Source organism: Lytechinus pictus, chromosome 7 (genome assembly GCF_037042905.1).
Source record: "Lytechinus pictus isolate F3 Inbred chromosome 7, Lp3.0, whole genome shotgun sequence".
NCBI classification, from domain to species: Eukaryota; Metazoa; Echinodermata; class Echinoidea; order Temnopleuroida; family Toxopneustidae; genus Lytechinus; species Lytechinus pictus.
The window spans coordinates 7,711,487-7,731,653 of record NC_087251.1 but is presented as its reverse complement, the minus strand read 5'-3'; the positions used below and the strand labels follow the sequence as shown (position 1 = coordinate 7,731,653).

At 36.9% G+C, this 20,167-nt stretch overlaps 1 protein-coding gene across 1 annotated transcript in view; it reads right to left on the bottom strand.

The window, feature by feature from the left end:
- LOC129265049 (coiled-coil domain-containing protein 85C-A-like) overlaps window positions 1–17,248 on the bottom strand; it is a 36,557-nt gene extending 19,309 nt beyond the window's left edge. The window contains exons 1-3 of the mRNA XM_064101827.1: window positions 16,961–17,248; window positions 16,647–16,810; window positions 4,681–5,447 (exon numbers count right to left, since the gene is read on the bottom strand). Coding sequence (XP_063957897.1) covers window positions 4,681–5,290 — 610 coding nt within the window. The 5' untranslated portion in view covers window positions 5,291–5,447; window positions 16,647–16,810; window positions 16,961–17,248. The remainder of the gene's footprint in view (window positions 1–4,680; window positions 5,448–16,646; window positions 16,811–16,960) is intronic.
- Between the last annotated feature and the right edge of the window lie 2,919 nt (window positions 17,249–20,167).

Below are 20,167 nucleotides of genomic sequence, written 5' to 3'. Positions count from 1 at the left end.
ATGTTCATTGACAATGATTGACATTTGACCTTGATCATGTGACTTTGTCAGTGATAGTTGATTACCCCTATATCCACATTTTATAAACTATATCTATAAACTTTGGAAGTTATGACAGCAATCTAATAATTACCTCGAAAATGGCCAAAGTTCATTGACCTTAAATGACCTGAAACTCACATGAGATGTTCAGTGATACTTTATTACTCGTATGTCCAAGTTTTATGAACTAGATCCATACACTTTCTGAGTTATGATGGATATTCAACAATTCCCCCCAACATGGCCAAAGTTCATTGACCTTTGACCTTGGTCATGTGAACTGAAACTCGCACAGGATGTTCAGTGATATTTGATATTACTCTTACATATGTCCAAGTTTTATGAACTAGACCCATACAATTCCCCCCAACATGGTCAAAGTTCATTGACCTTAAATGACCTTTGACCTTGATCATGTGACCTGAAACTTGCACAGGATGTTCAGTGATACTTGAATACTCTTATGTCTAAAGGCCACCGCACACCTTACGACCCGACTGGTCGGCGACTGGCTTGCGACTGAGTGAGGGGAGATGTGACGTCACGGCTCTTGTCAGCTTGTGCGTCGCAGACCGGTCAGAGACAAGTCGCAAGGAAAATCGGAAGGATTTGACATGTCGAATCCTTATGACTGGATCGCAAGCTCAATCCAACTTCCAGCCAATCAGACAGTAGAGTTGCACGACGCGTATATGATAAACAACGCGCTTACGCAGTAGTAAGCGCACTTCCTCAGTTGCAATGCCAAAAAGCAAAAAGCGCATGCGTGAGTCGCAGATCGGATCGCAAGGTGTGCGGTGTCGAGGCTTATGACTACCTTGCGATTCATCTCCCCTTACTCAGTCGCAAGCCAGTCGCCGACCAGTCGGGTCTTAAGGTGTGCGGTGGCCTTTAGTTTCATGAATCAGATAGATCTATAAACTTCCAAAGTTATGATGGTAATTCAACAGATACGTACCCCCAACATGGCCAAAGTTCATTGAGCTTTGACCTTGGTCATGTGACCTGAAATTCACATAGGATGTTCAGTGATACTTTATTACTCTTATATCCAAGTTTTATGAATCAGATCCATAAACTTTCGAAGTTATGATGGTAATTCAACAAATACCCCAACTTGGCCAAAGTTCATTGACCTTAAATGACCTTTGACCTTGATCATGTGACCTGAAACTCGCACAGGATGTTCAGTGATACTTGAATACTCTTATGTCTAAGTTTCATGAATCAGATCTGTAAACTTCCAAAGTTATAGTTCATTGACCTTTGACCTTGGTCATGTGACCTGAAATTCGCACAGGATGTTCAGTGATACTTGATTACTCTTATGTCCACGTTTTATGAACTAGACCAATAAACTTTCAAAGTTATGATGGTAATTCAACAATTTCCCCCAACTTGGCCAAAGTTCATTGACCTTACATGACCTTGACCTTAATCATGTGACCTGAAATTCGCATAGGATGTTCAGTGATACCAAACTTGGCCAAAGTTCATTGAACTTAAGCGACCTTTTACCTTGATCATGCAACCTGAAACTCGCACAGGATGTTTAGTGATACATGTACTTGATTACCGGTATTATATCCTAGTTTCATGAACTAGGTCCATATATTTTTTAAGTTATGATGACATTTAAAAAACTTAACCTTAGGTTAAGATTTTGATGTTGATGCCACCATCGCCATCGGAAAAGCGGCGCCTACATGTACATGTATATTCTCACTCTGATATGCAGGTGAGACAAAAACTTCAACATTTTTCTAACACACCAACGGACTAACAAACCAACAGGAAAAGTCACTAGCATTCTAGGTCTCTGCCAAACTTTGTTCAGGTGAGACAACAACAAAAAGGCAAACCATACCTACAATGAATTGTACAGTGTATGTTCATAGGTGTTCTTGGATTGAACCAAGTACAAGTACATGTACATGTATGTAAATCTGTATGATTAAATGTAAACAATTGCCGAACTTTTTCAAATAGAAACATATACACTGTACTAAGTACATGTACTGGGTAAAAAAAATTGTTAAAATTTTCGTGTTTATCAAAGGCTATCATTGCAAGGTGCAACAATAACATACATGTACATTGCAAGCTACAGGTCATTCAAAATTTTCATACATGTACATGTTAATGTACAAGTATACGTGTCATGTGCACGTAATTGATGAACACCATACCTGTACATGTATGTACAGTTAAATAAAGGAGGTACATGTACATGTACAAGATTTAGTGATACCTCCTTGGTTAAAGGTGCATTATTGTCTGTTTTCATGGTAAATTTTACGCTATTCGGATATAAATCACAGAGTACAGGATTTATGGCCAGCATCCATTATCTTACTTTTCACCTGGCCTGACAGTTTGCTTTTTTACCATTTTTTTAATGCTTACATATGTAAGTTTTCACAAAGTCTGGGGTAAGCAAACACTAATCTACATTGTACTCCCCATGACAGCAGAAACATGTACACATATGACTTTAAATTATGCAATTACCGGTACATGTACGTTAATCAACCTTTCAGCATTTCATATTTCAGAGAAATATTTTAGACAGGAAAAAAAAACCCTCATACCTGATGGAATTCATCATTTATTGACATTCTTTTGCATTCTGTTTTTTTTTATACTGATAAAACTGGAGTCTATTGTCCAAACACGCTTGATATAGAAATGACAATTGTTTGGACTCTGGAGTACACATCAACTAGTCATACATGTACAATACCTCCATGGTACGTACATGTAAGTACTGAAACAAATTTCAAAGATGAAGATTTTCCCTTTGCATTTATCAATGACGAGATTACACCAAAGGTTCATAGCCTACACTTGATTATGTTTTTATTTACATTAGTACAGAAATTATTTGTACAAAGTACAAGTCACTATAAAATGAGTAGATGAACTATGTTGGAAGCCAAAAACTAAACTTGGCTTTCATAAAATCTAATGAATTATACATCATATGAAAGAGAAAAGAATAGCCTTTATTTTTCACCTACAACAGTTGCAAACTGTGATCAGTCATGCATGAACGATAATAATTCATTATTAAAGTGGAATAATGCAAAACATACCTTTCTGTTATCATTGAAGTGTAAAGTTCTATCAATGCTTCAAATGATCATGACTTACATGTACTGTATTCATCATTTTTCTGAGAGTTGAGATGATGGTTTAATTTCATATAAAATTCTGATCTTTTTCTGTTTTATCGATTTTGACAGGAAATGAAATATGAAACATGAATCATGTATTACTCCTGTACAAGTCAATGTGGCAACACCAGTCAGATACATACACATGTACATGTACATTGGTCACACATTATGAGCAAACTGACTCAGTCAAGTATTCCAATATACAATGTATGTAGCGCCTAAATGTACGTACATAATGCACATCAACTAAGCTGAATGATGCACAATCGCCGGCGCTGGTCATTGTTGTGTCTTGAAGTAATAAAATGTTTGGGTATGTAACACAAATTTCATCTGTTATCTTGCACTTTGTTTTCAAATATCAAAGATAATAGGTTTTAAGTAATTTTAATAAAATGTCGCAAATTAGTAATCAACATCTGGCGACCATTCAATTTGTGTAAAATGTAGTATTCATTTGCTGATTGTTGGAAAACTGATCAAATGCATCAACTGCGAGTTTTACTCCAAAGCCTACATACTAGTATGTGTAACATCAAATCATCTGTCTTAAACTGAAGAATAGATACATAATTTACAATACCTTGTATGTATTGTATTAATTTAAACTTGTACAGGTATAACATTATTATACACTGTACATAAAGACTCCTGATTTCATTCTACATGTACATAGGCCTCCAGTAAGCAATTGCTAAAAACAAGCAACATTACCGGTACACATTTTGCAAATAAAGTCCTGTCCAACTTCATTTTCAAACAAGCATACTGCAAAACTAAATGTCATTAAAATCAGAGGCATAAATAAAAAAGTTACCTTTTAAAGTTTCACTTTGAATTTTACAAGTAGAATGCATACAAGTGTATGCTACATATAATGAGACTGCAAGGAATATCACTCACCACTTGAATTTCTACAGTACATGATGTATATAAATGTCATCCTTATTTGAAATCAAATTTCGATTACATTTTAAGAATTTTACTTTGTATAAAGCCAGTAATATAGTATTCAATTTTAGTGCTTGTACAGAAAAAGAAATAATATTTTGGAATTACAAAAAAAAAATACTACCAACAGGGAAGGTGATGTTTAGTATCAAAACTCAGCATGTTCTCAGATCAAATGGCATGTATGTACTAGAGAATATGCAGATCTTCAAAATCTACATGATCATGAACATCTTATTAACTTGTGTATGTACATGTACATAAATGGGAAATAAAATGACCATCTATTCAATTTATTTCACTTTCAAAATCAAACCAATCAATGCATATTTGCAAGTCTAGTTCATTAGCCTTTAATAAATTTTCCTGCATAATTGAAAAACATTAAATGTAAATTAGTGTTAAAAACAGATTTTTCAAATTTTGTGATAACTTACATGTACATCTCTGTACATGTATTAACTGATAGTGATAATCAAAGATGTTTGAACAAATGGAAAGTACTTACCATTGTTTTGCAAGGATGAAATGTCACCACCATTCCCCCATATTTTGGAAGACCCTTCCTTTGATAAATGTCCATCGTTCAATATAGATGAAGGTCCATTGCTCATGTTTGTCTTTTCTCTTAAATCAATTCCATTGCCTATGCTAAGGAGAGTACTCTGATTGCCAGTTCTTTCCTGGTCCAATAGAAAGCACAGCTCTCTCAATTCAATATTCTCCTGAAATAGTTTTTCTTGCCGTTCCTCCAATTCTCTTAATTTGTCCTGATAGGTAGATACTCCATTGCGCATCACATTTGTTGTGTATTGACCAAAACGCTGCCACTCATTTGACACTTTTCTACCTTTCTGTCGGTCATCGTCCAGAAAGCAACACAAATCACGTAACTCCACATTATCTGAATGAAGTTTCTGGTTTTCAGCCTTGAGAGCTTGTATCTCATTTGATTTCAACATTAACTGATGTTTTATATCCTTCATGGTACCACCTTGTTCTGCCAGCAACTTCATCCTTTCATTTTCACACCATCGTAATCGTCTTACTACATCCTCCCAGCTCAATGACTTTAACTCTTCATCCGTAGTGAACCTCGGTCCAGATTTGGCTGCCATCTTGATCACAATAGCCAACCAAATTACTCCAATATCTCCTTTTGATTTCCCTTCACTCACATTTTGTATTTACTGTGTTGGTTATAAACTTTCTTCTAGCTACTAAAGGTTTGGTCGTGTTTGGTAAGGAAGTACCAGTAAAATATCATCCCAAAATCTGCATATGATACAAGAGGGGAAAAAGGTTGGATTTGAGTATGAGTATTGTGTGCACAACATATTTATAATACTATACAGTATGAAGGGGAAGATACATGTACATGAACAAGATACATCTAATGTCAAATATGTAGGGTTTCCATGTACATGTAGGCCTAAATCAGCAAGTGGTCCAAGACCATATCTTTGGATGACCTGTCGACTTGCCTTGATGCCCCTCACATATTTGTTGTTGTACCCTTTTAAATTTTTCCCATTCTTAGTGCTACAAAGGAAAATCATGATGCAATCAACGTAAAATACAGTATGTAAATCTTGCTTTCATTAACAGTATTTCTTATTATGGCATAGAACATCAATTAGAAGATATACAGGAGCGGCGGGCGAATTTGCCCCGGAAATGCCTTAAGTCGCCCTCGAAATCACCCAATTTCATGCTTTTGGGAGCGACATAAAATCTGGAAATCGCCCCCGAAATTATTGCCGAGTGATAAAAACTCAGAAGCCCCCTAGCGCCATATGCTTGAGCTCGGCTTGCCATTTAAAAATCATCCAAACTCCGCACTCAAAATCATGAACAAACCTTGAAGATAGCAAGGAGCAGTTTCAAATTCCCAAGTTTCGTCTTTTTTTCTGTACCACGCTTTTCCATACACCTGGTATGGAAAAAAAATCAACGCAACAGTCGGGAAACAGTTGAATGTATAGGGGTCCATTATGAGTTACCACCATGTGCAATCTCTAATGCACATATTTCCCCTACAGATATCACAATTCTGTGTTAAATAATTTGAATTACACAGGAGATAAATCCCAAAGTCTAGTAACCTCGCATTGGTGAGTTGTCATTCGGCTTTGCTTGTCAAAACGGAGCCTATTAACATCCAAAATAACTTCATTACTTTATGGGTGAGCATAGACCAAAGGATTCAGTCTCTGTATGGTAGCATGATCATAAAACGTGCTTACCATATTTTGCGCACAGTTGCATACACTACTAATCACAATTCTTTGAATCACTACATGTATGTCTGTTAAAATCCAATTTGTGAAAATATTGGCAAACCGCAAAACATCTGCAATTTTTGTTACCTTTAGCTTACGGCCAATCCAATAAAATCCAAACCTCTCTACAACTTACAAGCATTAAGATATCGCCAATTGCAAACAGAGGTCTCCATAATTTGTGCATATTTCAAAAATTATAATGAAGTTGATATTCAATCAACACCACTACATGTATAAGGCTGTGTTCTATCTCCTAGCCTTTTTATTCTGTACACCAACGACTGTAATGTGTTTAATAGTAACATGGTTAAAATCATCAAGTATGCCGATGACGCGGCAATTCTTGGCTTAATTAAGGAAGATGAAAGAGAGTATAGAACGGGTATTGAATGTTTTGTGCAATGGTGTAAAGATAACCATCTCGAGCTAAACACATCAAAAACTAAAGAAATGGTTGTGGATTTCTGAACGAGGAAAAGTTCGAATCCTCTCGATAACCCAATCCGCATTAATAATGAAGAGATTGAAATAGTTTCAAACTATAAATACCTAGGTACGACTATAAATAGCAAATTAACTTGGGAAAATCAAATCAATGATGTATCTAAAAAAGGAAACCAAAGGATGTACTTTCTTCAGAAGCTACTAAGCTTTTGAGTGGATAGGAAAATCATGAATATGTTTTATATATCAGTGATTGAAAGCGTAATGATCTTTGGGTGCTCAGTATGGTATAATAGTGCTAGAATTCAAGATAAGCAGAAACTCAAAAGAATAGTGAAGCAAGCTGGTAAAATCTTGAAGATAGAATTTGACCTGGACATGATATGCAAAGAAATATAAGGCAATCGAAGTACCGGTATCTAGATATAAATCACATCCTCTAAATATTCATTATGTTATGTTAAGAAGTGGAAAACGATGGCGGTCTGTTAAGGCAAATACCACCCGTTATCTTAACTCGTTTGTACCCACTTCTCTCTGTCTCTTAAACTCAATGGCTTGAGTATACCTTTCAGCCTCCCCTTTCTTTTTCCTTTCTTTATTTTCTACCTTCTTTCTTTCTTCCTTTCTTTCTTTCTCTCTCTCTCTCTCTCTTTCTTTCTTTCTTTGTTTCTTTCTTCTCTTTCTTTCCTTCCCTTTTCATTTCTCTCTCTCTCTTTCCTTTTCTGCCTCCCTCTTCCGATTTGATTATGATCCATGTTAGCAAGTATACCTGAATACATTACTCAACTACATAAGTAGTACTCACCTGAAATGTAAATTACATCTAAACAAATTTTCCACCCTTTATTACAATTTAATCAATCCAATAATTGTCTTTTCATGATATTTCCCAAATTGCAAATTTCAGTGAACTCATATAATGCCTTTCATGTTATTTAAATACTCTGTTATGAATTATTATATAAGATATACCGTATTGGCACTAGTATTCAACCCGGCATAATTCAAAGATTTGGACAAATTGCCCCAAATATTTAGAAATGGGGGATTTATCTTAATTTCATACCTCTGTTATTTCCAGGGTAATCTGTTGTCGATATTTTCTTTATCAATCTGTCGACTGTATGCGTGGAGGATCGAATTATGCGGCGATGACCTTTTGCACTGAATTGCACTAGTATTCAACCTAGTGATGATACATGTAGATAGTGAAACTCAAAATGGTTTAGATTGCTAAACTAGATCTAGATCTATGTAAGTCTCTGGCTTTGACTAATTCCCTGTTTGGTCTCATCTCAAATGGTCTTGTCCATAGTTGGATGGGACAAGGGCAGATCGAGAGACAGGGCCATCTTTCATCGCTAGGTTGAATACTAGTGCTGACGGATTGAATACTAGTGCCAAAAACCACCGTCGTATAATTTGATCGCCCGCGCACGCAGTCGACAGGTTGAAGAAAAAAATAATGCAAAAAGAATAACCAACATTTGCTCTTGCAAATAAGACGGGTCTGAAATTATTAAATTCCATATTTCTATATATTTGAGGAAATTCTCCAAACAGGTTGAATACTAGTGCCCTTACATAGCCTGGAGGCTTCTGGGGAGTATAAAAGTCATCTACTCTACGTAGGCTTACTCCCCATTGAAGCCTGGGACGCTTAGGCATAGTCATGCACATACGGCCACAAAACCTGAACCTTTCGCCCCCGAGATTTCTACTTTCCCTCTATAAGATCTAGCCCTAAATCATGTACATGGGGTTCAACTTTATTTCTGACATTTCTGCGATATCGATTTAATTTTTAAAGAAGAATTCATTAAAAAAATGAGAAAAATGTTATGAAAAGATGGGAAGAGCTTACGGTCGTGTTTACGTCGCCATCTTGATTTCTTTGTCTTCCGCTTGGCGACAGCACGCACATCGCGCATTTTTCTCGTTTTTTTTAATGAATTCTTCTTTAAAAATGAAATCGATATCGCAAAAATGTCGGAAATGAAGTTGAACCCCATGTACATGATTTAGGGCTAGATCTTTTAGAGGGAAAGTAGAAATCTCGGGGGCGAAAGTTTCAGGTTTTGTGGCCGTATGTGCATGACTATGCCTAAGCGTCCCAGGTTTCAATGGGGAGTAAGCCTACGTAGAGTAGATGACTTTTACTCCCCAGAAGCCTCCAGGCTACCCTTACGGTATTATGTTTATTGTCATGTTCCAAATGTAGATTCCATTGTTCATGTTAAATTTATACAATTTGTTGTCTATCACTTTGCACGGCATGTAAACAAGAAGAATTTCCAATTATGGACAATAAATAAATACTTATTATATGGCAAGTTCCCCCAAGTCTGCGCAGTCCCCCTTGTCTGCGCACACGCGTATCTGCGCGATTCTAGTAAAAGAAAGTACGCAACGAGCACGAACTTTACACATTCAATATATAGACAGGTATTCATTAAAAAATCCAACTCAAAATGATGGAAAAATAATGAATTTAGGGCATTTCGTGTGACGGCCTCAAAATGCAGCCTGTCTCATCAAAATCCCTGAATCGTGTGCAAAATTTGTGGGTGCGCAGACATGGGGTACCATTTTTTTTTTCAATCTGAAATGACAGCCCGATGTTTTTGCAAGAAAATTGTATATCCTTTCATTTTTTTAATGAGAAATTTGGTACACTTACTCAAAATAATATAAGGAATATTATTAACTGAAAGATTTTTTGAAATAAGAAGAAATTCATGTTCAATCTTAACTCAAATTGTTAGGTGCGCAGACTTGGGGCCCACCATCATACTTGCACTGTACTTAGGCCTATAGTACCGGTATACTTAAAAAAACATAAATTGTCCTCGACTCTCACTCTCATACCTCGGTCACATTTCATTAGACCAAAAGCTTCAGTCTCTGTATTTTGGTTGTTCCGCTGAACTGCGTTGGCTCCACTCACCATACATAGACTGAAGAGGAGGGGGGCCCCTACCTACAGCCAACGTATAGTGAACTAGCGTTTTATAGATCGCGATTTAAAACTGTTTTTTAGGCAAAATTGACATTTTCATGGTTTCCATTATCAGGGTAATATAAGTAATTGCATACCTTGGGCCGGAGTTATTGAAAAAAATCCTCTGGATGATTGAGAAATCTGTCATCTAAGACATTTTCACCTGACCTGACGGTTTTTCTTGCAAGTTGCCATCTTGAATGACGTCATTATCGTTATTAACTTTTTCATGTCTCGATTTATCGCGATTATAACTAGTATCGTTTATCTTCGTGTAGTGTATCGTATCGTATTAGATCAATTAGATTTAGGAGGTGCCGTGGCCGAGTGGTCTAAGGCGCCTGGCTATACATGAAAAAGTCCGGGGTACGATCCCCGGCCGCGGCACCTATGCCCGTCAGCAAAGCATTTAATCTTCAATGCTCTTTTATCCTGCTTTCAAATAAATGTAAATGCTATATGCATTATTGGTAACTAGGTGTGCACTTGTTTAAAAAAAAAAAAAAAAAAAAAAAAAAGATTGATTGACGATATGATTTACTACACACAACAAAATAATGCACCTGGTTTCTTAATGGCAATAGATTTTGAAAAAGCGTTTGATTCGGTCTCGCACATCTTTTTGCAAAACGTTTTACGTTCTTTTGGCTTCGGGTCCTCATTTTGCAGCTGGATCAAAACATTATACAAAAATGCCCTGAGTTGCGTATTTAATGGGGGTATATCGACAGGATACTTTAGTGTTGAAAGAGGTGTGAGACATGGGGATCCCCTCTCTCCTTATTTGTTTATACTTTGTATCGAGGTCCTTTCTAATACCATTCGTAAAGATAAATCCATCCACGGAATCAGCTTTGGTAATGTAGAAGTCAAACAAGCGCTCTATGCGGATGATATGACACTTTTTGTGAGGGACTCCCAATCTATTGATAGAATCGGAAAAATATTTGGAGATTTTGCTAAGATTTCAGGCTTAAAAATGAATAAAGAAAACACATTTATATTAGCGTTGGGTCCTCTTTCTACAAAAGATATTAAAATTAAAGTTCCATTTGGTAAATTAGTTGAAACTATCAAAACATTAGGAATAACTTTATCATTAGATGTAGAAATTCAGGAAAATGTTAATTACAAATAGATTCTAAGTAAAATAAAAAAAATTATTTATATGGTGGAAGCAAAGAGACTTTCTGAAAATGGGTTTAGATGGAAATGAAATAGATAAAGTTTATAAAGTTTTTGAAAATATTCCAGCAACATGGAAACACCTATTGAAGAAAAAAGACAATTGTGAAGACACTGGTCTAAATCTAGAATTTATATTTAATGGTAAGATTAACAGTTTACCAAACGTGACATCTAATAAAATATACAAGGCACTTTTAAGTATTAAATTTGAAAAATCGTATGCGTTTGATAATATAAGACATATAATTTCTCCGAAAAAGATATATGTGCTATATTTTCAAGACCCAGAAAATGTACTCTAAGCAGTAGGCTTAGAGAGTTTCAATTTAAAATGCTTTATGAGTTAATATACACGAATAAATATTTACATTTATTCAAAATTTTCTCAGATAGTGAATGTTCATTTTGTGGGAATACTGAAGAAACTTACGAGCATCTGTTTTTCTCATGTGAAAAGACGAGAGACTTATGGATAGATTGCGGTAACTTATTCAATATGTATGAAATAAAAAATGCCAGGTGGGTGGATATACACATTGGTGTTAAGCATGCTAATATAGGGAAGGAACAAATAATTAATCACATTATTCTTTTAATAAAATATCTGATCTTTGTTTACAGCAGGACTAAAAAGACCACCAAGTCCCAACGAAATTAGAGAGAAGATATTAGAAAATGAACGTGAAGAGAAAATTTTAGCAGTAACAAGGGGTAAATTATCAAACCATATATCAAATGGGAACATTTCCTTACAAGAGTATAGAGGCGACAGAGCTCACGAGATTATGTTCGTTCATTATGGTGTTTTCTTATTTCAGACGGAACGCGGCATCATATGCAAGGGTGTACGAAAAATGTTTGAGGGTGTGAAGTGTGGGGGTTTGTGGAGGGAAGGGGGGGGGGGCAAGGAGGGGGCAGGTGCAACGCATATACTTTTATAAGTTTTTTCTCTGATATTTGTTTGTTAAACTCATCTGGTAGTGGTACGATGCAGTCTGAGAATATTATTTCATGATGTGCATAATGTATACTAGTTTAAGAAATTTATTTGAATTATTATTTACAATTGTTACTTTGTTAACTGCATTGTATGAAATTTGATTTGAGAGAAAAACAATAAAACATCTTAAAAAAAAGTATATTGCCATGTAGGTGTGCTGATTGCTGGTGGTAATTTTATTTGATTCATTAATTCATTTTAGTAATTATGTCTGACTACTGGTGTTGTAATTGTGACCGTAATTTGACTAATCATCCTAATAAAAGAAGAACTTTGAATGCAAAAATGGATCACCGTGATTACACCACTGCTGACGCTGTCGAATCATTAGGAATTAAAGTGACACCCGATCAAAAATAATAAATCCAAATTAAAGAAAATTAGTAGAATCAATGTTTACTTGGGGAGGAAGGTGAAGGTGACCAGCTATGCTTCGCCATTTCTTCGAAAGAAACGAAGACGACTGACAAGCCCACAAGCACAGACACCCCTTCAAAAAAAAGATGTGACGACACAAACACAGCCAGAAAAACGGCGGGTAAGTTTCTCTTTAAATCACACATTTCGAGACTTGATTGTCCATAGACACATTAAACTACATTTTACCGAGCCCAAAATGAAGAGATAAGACAATAATCTGTCAAATGATAAAAATAGAAAATCAAATTAACCACAAGAAAAAAAAATCAACTTGACCAGTTGGACCAGTAACTCTGGAAATTGGAGTATTGGTTTATCGGTCTGGTAATACTGTTCTAGTTACAAATAATACTGCTCCAGTCATTGGTATTAATTGAATAGGCCTATAGTAACTGGGATTTTAAACTGGTCTTAATTATACTGGAGTCTGTTACTGATGTTTTGGCTTAGTGGTTGGTATCCAACTGAGTGAACTCAATTGGTCTTACTGGTAGTCCCTATTGGTCTTATCGGCTGTTCATTTGGTCTTCCTGGCGTAACAGGCGCCGGGGGGGGGGGGGGGGGGGGGAGCTGCCCCGGCCCTGGCGGATTTCACCGAGAAAAGGGCGAAAAGAGAAAAAGGTAAAATGAAGAAAAGAAAACGAGGAAAGAGGCCGGGGTGGGAGGAATGGGAAAGGTGAAAAAGCAAAGGAAAATGACAACAATAAAGAAAGAAAGAATTAGAACATACGAGAAAGTATAGGCCTTAACATGTCTTTAGCAGGAGACTCAGTGGCATGGACAAGAATGGTGGACAATGAGAGAAATCGACAAAAAGAGATACGAAATGAAGGTATATAGAGACAAAGATTGAATTTGAAAATCAGAATATGAAGAAAAGGAACAAGAAAAAAGTCAATAACACGACAAAGCTGCCGCGGATTGAAAAAAACGAAGGGAAAGAAAGTGTATGAAAGTGAGGTAAAACACGTGCTCAACAGTGGCGTAACTACGGGGGGGGGGGGGCATGGGGGGCACGTGCCCCCCCCCCCCCCATCGGCTGGCCAAAAAAAAGAAGGGGGAAAAGTAGAAAAAGAAGGAGAAAAAAAGGAGAGACGTAGTAGAGGAAGAAGAAACTAGTGCATATTCTATTATATTAAGTTATATATATATATATATATATATATATATATATATTATATTATAATATATTATATTACATAAATATTTTTTTCATAACTCTAATTATGAAACATATTTTGCTAAGGGCCTATGACATTGTGTTCATCATTCCTGGTGCTCGTAATTTCTGTTTGATGAAATATATAATCATGTTGTACTAAAAAATTCCGTTTTCAAGTCAATATACACCATATACATGTATTTCCTTGCACTTCGAGTTATTGTTTTATGTAGTGACATGCTTCTCACTCATGACTACTTAAAAGAAACTGCCCCTTTTTTAAAGTCTGAATATAAAATATTCCCAGTTAGTGCTTACGTTCGCATCAATGGACTGGTGAGATATGTCTGCTCTTCATGAATTCCTGAAAACAGTCCTTAAAATTTTCCCTTTACTGGTCTGAAAACTCTATCAGAAATTTTCAGCTCGCGCTTCGCGCTCGCATAATTTAGTAAGTGAAATACGTATGGCCTTAGTGAATTTTTACAAACAAGCCTAAGAATGCCCCTCTTCAGGTCTGAATTTCAAAAATCTCAGCTCGCGCTTCGCGCTCGCATTATTTAATCAGTGAGATACATATCTGTTTAATGAAACAGTCCTTAAAATGCTTCTATTACGTCAGTACCTGGCAATTGAGCGCGCTTCGCCAGCCCAGTAAATGACTCAAAATTTTTGCTGGTGCCCCCCCCCCCCCAATGCCGTGACCCACGGTACGCCACTGGTACTCGACATCATCAGAGAATGACTGGAACTGGTCATGACCAATTGGGAATTCAATTTCAAACAAGAAATTTTATCAACCCGACCAGTTTACTATAACATTTATCTGAAAAATATTATTCTTTTATCTCTTAACCATAGTGATAATATATATAATGAAAATAATGACAATGATGATGATGATGATAATAATGAAATAATAATAATCATAATAACGATGATAATAACATAATAACAAAATAACATAATAACATAATAACAAAATAACATAATAACGATGATAAGGAGGCGCGATAGCTCAGTAGGAGGCGCGATAGCTCAGTAGGAGGCGCGATAGCTCAGTCGGTAGAGCGGGGGTTTCGGATTCCGGTGACCCGGGTTCGATTCCCAAGTGGTGCGCTAGTGCCCTTTGGTAAGGCATTTATCCTCATTACCAGGTCCCTCGGAGAGGACCTTAAGCCGTTGGTCCCCTGGTTGCTTGCTCACAGGCATTCGTGCTTTCTTAGCAGTCAGGTAAAACAACCTCGGTATAACCTCGGTATAACATAACCTCGATAATGAAATATTACTACTACAAATATTAATACTTACAACGATAATATTTAAAAACCACAATGATTTTAGCGATAATGATAATTATATAATAATAGTAAATAATAGTGATGATAATTTTATCTTTAAAAACCAGCAAGCGCTACGCGCTCGCGTTATATGATTACCGAGGTAGAGTGTACGTATCCTTTTCATGAATTCAAATAAGGAGCAGATCGTATAATATCGAAAGCAATATCGATATCACATTCGTGATTGTTGACGCCCTCTCCGTTCGTTTGTAAATATTTCATAGTTTGGCTGCCATATTGACCTTTTTTATCGTGTTCAACCCAATTAAACATCGGTAAAGTATAATTTTTCATGCCTTTTCATCTATATCGTTTAAAGTATTTTGTTAACAAAATATCCAGTTTTAAAAGTTTGTTGGTTATATGATGGGGGGACCTAAAGCTACGCACTTTGTTTCCAAATGATAAAAACTATGCCAATTGTAATATTTGAACAATTATTTTTCACTAATTTGTAATAAATATTCTAAATATCCTTAACCAAGAAGAAAATATCACAAAACTCACTAATACGAAAATCCCGCCGTGTTTTCCGAACACCTCTTAATTTCGCCGCCCGATGTAGAAGGGGTCCTAAAGCTACGCTCTCAATTTATCATGCAAAGAAATAGTATTTCCTGTGCCTCAATTTCTAAAATATGTCCGTATTATTATAGGAAAATATGAAATCAAAGTGAATATAACTCCGAAATTCCAAACATTTGCTGGTTTTCTCTGCATTCGAGGATTTATTGCAGCCTCTGTAGAAAAATTGAATAGGGATCGTTCGTCACAGCTTCACACACAGAGCTAGAGTGCGCATTTATTTTGCCATTGGAATTGCATGCGCGATGAGTGGTGCGTAGCTTTAGGACCCGCGTAGCTTTAGGACCCCCAACCATACATCCTTAGATTGTAAATTCGATGTGTAAAATTACATCAAACTTTGGACTGTGAATTGACAAAAGGGTGGGAATGAGAACACATGCGAGCCAACACGTATACCCTACCGTCGGTTAATGGGGATTATAGTAAAATGTCAGAAATTGTTGAATAAATCCCCAGAAACGACGGTTATTCCTGTCTAACATTTCATTTGCTCTAAGACTACGTCTACGACGGCCGTACGGCGAGTCGAAAACAGCCGTTTTAATTCATTTTTAATCAAACCACCTAGGGCTAGGCCTATGTAGTTGGTACAAAAAAAATTTAAACGGCTGTTTTCGACTCGCCGTAGGCATAGTCCGTAGAGCAACTGTGAGTGTGACCGAGGTATCACTCTAAGCTCAGACTCAGTCCATTCAAAGTCTCGGCTCACGGCACGCTCTCGCTTGGCCTAACAAAATAAGGCACAGCTCACCGCACCGGCCCGGCAGCCAAGACGACGAAGACTCTCGATCTCTGTCACTCTGTCTCTGGTCTGAGGCGACCGGCGACGCGATGCTAGCCTTTACCAGCGCAAACCAAGGCACTGCCACTGCAACTGGGCCCAACTCGAACCCGGCCGAGGCGAAGGCGAAGTCAGAAACGATTTTGAAAAGCGTACAGCCGCTACGTAACTGTAATCCAATTCATCAGTGGAATTGAATAATAATAACAAACATAATTACAAGCACATATTTGACGATAGGAAATAATGGAATACTCACATAGGTAGCCCTCAAGTTGAAATGCATTCAATTGCCGATAATTTGCTGCTCTCCTCCATCATAGTACACACGTCAAATTTGTAGTAAACATGGCCGCATCATGACCTCTGACCTCAATCATTTAACAGAACCTGCTGTCCTCTCATTCCAATATACTCCCTCTGCTAGCATTAAATAATTTAGATTATTGTTAGAAGAACTGGGTTTTCAAAGACATAATTTTGGAATTTAAATTTTGATGTGATATTTTCATTTTCATTAAATCAATTTTTGCATTTATTTAAGTTAAAAAAGATAAAAAGGGGATTACATACCAGCGGAAGAATATGTACAGTTGTAAGAAGTAATGCTCGAAGTTTTTTGGAAGGCATGATATACTAGTATATATATATATATATAGGAATGGGGGGGGGGGGGGGTCTTCCCCCAAAACCGCAAAACCGGAATTGATAACGTTCGGCGCGTGGTACATTCCTCTCCACTGATGAATTACATGTATGTTATTATTATGTTTCGCGCTTTCTATGAAAACCACTGATCGAAAACACCATCCATGGACATCGCAGGTCCATTATGGGACACGCACTTGCATGGCCACGCCCATCAGTTCCCCTTCTTATATATATCATCGATAGCCCTGTTAAACCAAGCTCCATGGTTAAACGGATGGTCCAGGCTGGAGATATTTATATCTCAATCCCATAAAAAGAGTACAATTTACAAAACAAAATGCTGAAAATTTGATCAAAATCGGATAACAAATAACGAAGTTAATGAATTTTAAATATTTGCATAATTCATGTGAAACAGATCTAGGCATGTCTTTATGAATATTCATTAGGTGGGCTGATGATGTCATATCCCCACTTGTTCTTTTGTATTTTATTATATGAAATTAGGTTTATGAAAAACTTTTCTACCAAGAACCAATTGATTGATAACTGATTAAGTGCATTAGTTATTTATTGCCGCAACTTATTTCATCATAATGGAGACACATCATGTACACATGTATGAAATAATGAAACATTTATGATTTCATGTAATAACATATAAGGAAAGTGGGGATGTGACATCATCAGCCCATCTAATGAATATTCATGACGATGTGCATATAACTGTTTTCATAACATATTGATAAACTTCAAAATTCAATAACTTTGTTATTTGTTATCCGATTTCAATGAAATTTTCAGCATTTTGCTCTGTGAATTTTACTCTATTTATTCAGATATAAATATTTTCAGCCCGGACCATCCCTTTAAACACACCTTCAGATTTCATGCATATTACTCTTTGATCAAATGTTCTTGTCAGACATAGCAGCGTGCGAATCAAACTGGATTCCAACCCTTCCAAGTCCTTACGGCATGGGCGAAAATCCCAGGGGGGACGCGTCCCCCTACCCAAAATAGTAGGGGGGCACAATATCAAATGTCCCCCTACTATTTTGGTCTTTTATGATGGAAAGAAATACATCATTAAAAATCGAAATAAAACATGTATTTTGGACGAGATGACCTTACTTTTGGGGTGATAACTTTTTTTTTTTTTGCTTGTCAAATTTCTTTGGGTCGAAATTACCTTACATTTGGGGCGATAACCATTTTTTTTTTCTTGTCAAATTTCCAGTCCCTGGTCCCCCTACATTTGGGGAGAGATTTCCGCCCTTGCCTTACGGGAGGAAGAGGAGGATATGGCGCGCCATTAACCCATAAAGGTGAAAAACTCAGTTTCTCACCGATAAACTCATTTTTTCGCCGATAAACTCAGTTTATCAAGAAAAGCTCAGTTTGGGGGTTTTCAAATGAGAAACATAATTTTTCATTGAATAAACTTAGTTTTTCGTTTATTAAACAAGTTTTTTCCGATAAACTTAGTTTTTCATTTGATAAAACAGAGTTTCGCGAGGCTATGCTTCGACTGAAATAAAACAGAGTTCTTGATCAACTGAGTTTTTCAAGTGATAAACTGAGTTTATTAGCGAAAAGCTAAGTTTATTGGCGAAAAATCAAATTCGAAAAACTTAATTAGTTTATTAAATTTGATAAATTGATTTTTTTTCGATAATCTGAGTTTTTCAATTTCGATAATCAGAGTTATTCATTATGGCCGTTGTGCGGGCCGTTGTGCAGTCAGTGATCTGCAGGGGTATAGTGGGTATGATTAAAAAAGGGATCGTTGTCATGGAGTCCGAGGGGGCTGGAAGCCGGGGGTGAGAGGGGTGGAAGAGGGGAATCTTGCACCCCTGCAAATAAAGTTTGGGTTGGTAAACATGTTTTGGGGGATGGGTGTAAGTGGGTTCTAAAAAAGGTGGATCCTTGTCATTGAGGTCAAGGGCGCTGGAAGCGAGGGGCAGAGGGGGGGGGGGGGGAGCTTGCTCCATCCCAGCAATAAATTTTGGGGTTGCGCAATTAGTTTTTGCCCCCTTCCCTAGATGCTTTGTGCGATTTTCTTTGTCCTGGGGCCTGGAGGGGGCAAGAGGCATAAAGATTTTAGAAGAATTTTGAAAAGGAGGGAGCGAATTAAGTAATCGAGCTTGTCATGGGGCACTTTTGCATTTTCTAAGTTGAAATTGAAGGAGTTCGTGGCACTTTTGGTGAATTTTTTGTAAGGTTTTTCTTAATGTCTGGGGAGATCTGCCCCCTTGGCTGAGTACAGCAATAACCTAATGTGTCCCCTTGAAGTTAAAAATGAAAAGAATCAACAATGAAGGAACTTTTGTCTATAAAGTGTCATGCAGTTTCATAACTGAGAAATTTATCGCCTCTTTAGCTCCCTTTGTCACACATGTCATAATAAAATTCTTCTCCAGCGTGCCCATGTGCCCCAATTATACATAAATGCCATTATTTACTTCTGATAAACTCATTGTCTTTTTTTCTTTTCTCGTTAGTTCAAAACTTTCAGTCTGTTAAGTAAGACAATTGCAATTATTTTGAGCCCTTTCGTTTTAGGAGCAGCAGAATTACCGGATGGTGGCGGGTGGGGTGGTATTTTCATTAGGTCCAATGCCAATTCGTCCAATTGCCAACTCGTCTGCTATCATTTGGTCTACCATCAGTTCGTCCGATATCCATTTAGTATAACTGCCATTTCGTCTAATAACCAGTTGGTCCAATAGCCATTTAGTCCATTTACCAGTTGGTCTAATTAGATTAAGTGTTAATTGGGTAAAATTAATGAGACGATAGACGAACTGGCAATTAGACGAAGTGACGATCGGACCAAATGGTTATTGGACCAAATGGTTGGTAGACGAAACGTTGATGGACGGAACGGCGTTAGACTAAATGAAGGTATATATAGACCATGTGGTGAGTGGACGAGTTGGCAGTGGACGAATTGGCAATTTACCGGGGGGCACGTGATTGCCCCAAGTAATTCCCATAGGATTTGCATTTACATTGAATATAATGATAAGTGATAGTGCTCCTTGGGGGCGAAAATTTCTCAATTTTTTAGTTATGAAATTGTGCCTTCATTTGTTTTTTTATGATTAATTATTTTCTGATTTTAAG